This window comes from Pinus tabuliformis, chromosome 9, assembly GCF_031772625.1.
Source record: "Pinus tabuliformis cultivar Carrire ecotype Pingquan chromosome 9, CPIR1, whole genome shotgun sequence".
Taxonomy (NCBI): Eukaryota; Viridiplantae; Streptophyta; class Pinopsida; order Pinales; family Pinaceae; genus Pinus; species Pinus tabuliformis.
The window spans coordinates 1,874,127,279-1,874,130,946 of NC_142307.1; the positions used below are offsets into that span (position 1 = coordinate 1,874,127,279).

General features: G+C 39.4%; 1 protein-coding gene across 1 annotated transcript; it reads left to right on the forward strand.

Annotated features, from left to right (window-relative positions):
- Positions 1-255: 255 nt before the first annotated feature.
- LOC149156363 (uncharacterized) lies at positions 256-1,005 on the forward strand. The gene has a single exon (XM_089444741.1). It carries the CDS (start codon positions 256-258, stop codon positions 1,003-1,005), a length of 750 nt encoding a protein of 249 aa, XP_089300867.1.
- Positions 1,006-3,668: the final 2,663 nt, after the last annotated feature.

Genomic DNA, 3,668 nt, shown 5'->3' on the forward strand with positions numbered 1-3,668 from the left:
GAGGGTAAACAATAAGAGATAAGAGCAGAGGGGGAAATGGAAAACCCACAAGGGAGGGGAGAGATGCCCTCCTTCAAAAATGTGGTAGCAGGGAAGACTAGTGCAAGCGGAATGCAGCATAGCCAGAAGGAAAACTATGCACCTATGATGGGTAACCTATGGAAAAAAAGGATGGGAGGAAAATGCCTACCAAGGGCACAAAAACAACCTAGATATGTCATTCCCTGCAATAAACTTGAGGAATACAACTGCTATATGAAGGACCATGCCCTGATATGTAAATTCATAGGCTACTGGCCAACTGAGAAGGAGTTATACAGATGGATTGACCAAAGGTGGAGACCAAAAGGTCATATAGATCTGAAACTGGGAGCAAAAGGGTTTTTCACAGCCATCTTTACGAATCTGGAGGACAAGGATAGGGTTTTCGAAGAAGGTCTGTACTTCATGAGCAATGCGAGCCTGTTCATGAAATACTGGGAAGAAAGATATAACCCAGAAAAGGAAAAAATGTTGGATGCCCCTATCTGGGTTAGACTGTTCGGACTCTCAGATGAATTCTGGGATCCTGAAATTCTAGAGGGAATTGGGAACACAATTGGAGGTTTTGTTAAAATTGCAGAAGCTACAAAACGAGGCAAATATACTTCATACGCAAGGATCTATGTCTACATGAATTTAGCAAAACCCCTCCCGAAGAATATCGAGCTGGAATATCATGACGAAATCTGGCAACAGCCAATAGATTATGAACATATTCCATTCAGGTGCTGCAAATGCCATGAGTATGGTAATCTATATCGGCAATGCCCTCTAAATAAGGAAGATGAGTCAAAGAGAAGTCAAGAGGAATATCAGAGAAATTCAGAAAAAAATGGAGGAAGACAGGGGTTTTCAACAGGTCACAAGAAGAAAGAAACAGAGCAAGGAGGGACCCAAATCCCAACCACAAGAAAAGCCCCTTCATACAGCAAGTCAAAACAAGTTCCAAATACTTCAGAATGAGAACGAGGATTATGAAGTAAATCTGGAGGACGATGAAGATCCTGGAAACACACCAATGGAAATTGTAAGTGAAAATAAAGGAAAAGACGCAAATTTGGGGAAAACAATTGAAGAACGAGCTGAAGGAAAGGCAGAAATTGCAACAATGCAATCCCAAATGGAAGTGGAAAACTAGATAGAAAGTGAGGTGGAGGAGGAAAAAATCATGAAACAGTTAATTCAGGAATGGAAACATCTCGATAGTAGATTCATATCTGAGAAGCATAAAAAACTATAAAAAGAAGCTTTTCAGAAGTACAAGGAAAAAAGGGGAGAACATGGATAAGCAGATAACTGTAGGAAATGAACAAGGGAATGGACGGATCTGGCAAAAACAGTAGGAAAAGAGGTCGGAAAACGATGAGCGAAACCATTCAAACCGTGGGAGAAACGCTGATAAACTCAGGTAAAGTGATACTTCTGTCAGAGGTATTCTTCCCCTCCTATCAAAAGTTCTAAATGATTGTCATCAGTTGGAATATTAGGGGTTTGAATAGTAAAGGAAAACAGAGATATATGAAAGAGAAATTGAAAAAGGAGAATCCTAGTATTATGATTCTACAGGAGACAAAAATTACAGTACAGAAGCTGGAAGGGATAATCGACAAAAATAAACTGCAATACGAAGTTATGGGGCAAGACGCTATTGGCTCTGCGGGAGGTATTGCAATTTTGTGGAATCCAAACGATATCATCCTAGAAGGCTGGACCAGCATGAATAGAATCCTTACAGGCATTGGTAGGATAGTAGGAACAAAGGAAAAGGTTGTCATCTCAGGGGTTTATGGCCCTCCTTCTCCAGGAGAAAAAGAGAGTTTTATAAATAACATGAAAACAATCCGTAGAATATATCCAGAGGCTACTTGGATCATAGGAGGTGATTTTAATTTAATCAGATCCATAGAGGAGAAAAACGGAGGGATAAGGAAGTTAGACCACTTCATGGATATGTTCAATGAAATGATAGAAGATTTAAGACTAATAGACATCCAGACTATTAATGGGATATGCACCTGGAACAATAGGAGGGGAGGCAAGAATCAAATAGCATCAAGACTTGATCACTTCCTAGTATCAGAAGCTATTATGAACAAGGATGTTTTCGTCGAAGCAAAGATCATACCATCCTTTGGATCTGATCATTGGCCTATTAGATTAGAGGTGGATATTAAAAGAAATCGTGGAAGAACACCATTCATATTTGAAGCCTTCTGGTTAAGGGACCTAGGATTCATAAAGAAAGTGGAAGAATGGTGGACGCAAAGTACAGTGCAAGGAAAAGGAAAGATGCATATGTTCCAATTGAAACTGAAGGAGTTGAAAGGGAGAATTAAGAAATGGAACAAGGAAGAATTTGGTAACATTATGGAAGACAAACAAAAACTAGAGGGGGAAATAGAATCACTACAACAAAAAATGATAATGGAAGGTCGAACAGAGGAGAGCATTAGAGAAGAAGGGGTAATTCTTGGAAAACTAGAAGAAAGACGAAAGCAGGAAGAAGTTCCATGGCAGCAAAAATCAAGAATAAAGTGGTTAAGGGAGGGAGAAAGGAACACAAAATTCTTTCATCAGGCTATGATCAAACACAGACAAAGAAATAGGATTCTATCCATCAAAGATAAAAATGGGGATAGAGTAGTGGAGCAAGCTGAGATTGAGCAAGTCCTGGTGGATCATCATAAAAGTATCCTAACAGAACCTCAAGCCGACAGAACAGGAGCAATAAAGGAAATATGTTCGGCCATTCCTCGTTTAGTTACAGAAGACCAAAATAAGGCGCTGATGAGAGCAGTTAACTTAGAAGAGATAGAGGAAACTGTAAAATCTATGAAGAAAGGTACTGCTCCAGGTCCTGATGGCTTCACAGTTGATTTCTACCAGGCGGGATGGCACTTTCTGGGAAAAGAGATCCTAGATCTGATAGAAGAATCTCGGATGAACCAAAAGGTATGGCCTGCCATTAACTCTAATTTCTATGCTCTGATTCCTAAGGGTGATAATTTAGAAGATGCCAATGGTTTTAGACCCATAGCTTTGTGTAATTTTATCTACAAGATCATAACATCCGTGATCGCCAAAAGATTGAAACCCCTTCTGGACAAGTTAATATCTGCTGAACAAACGGGCTATGTTGAAGGTAGACAAATCCTAGATGGCCTTGTAGTAACTCAAGAAGTTATTCACTCTCTAAAAATGAAAAAGCAAAAGGGTATGATGATTAAATTAGATTTGTCGAAAGCTTATGACAGACTGAACTGGAACTATTTGGAAGAAGTCCTTGAAAGTTTTGGTTTCAGCAGGAGGTGGATTAAGTGGATTCATAGTTTGATTTCTTCTCTGAATTTTTCCATTCTTGTTAATGGAACTCCCTCGAAAACCTTTAATGCGTCTAGAGGAATTAGACAGGGAGACCCATTATCTCCGTTTCTTTTCATTCTAGCAGCTGAAGGTCTGGGTCGATATATTAAAAAAGAACGAGCAGCGAACAGAATCAAAGGTTTACAGCTTTGGGGAAATAATCTGCCCTTGACTCATCAACAATTCGTCGATGATATCATGCTATTTGGGGAACCAACTATTAAGGAAGTGAGACACCTTAAAAGAATTCTGGATTTATTTGC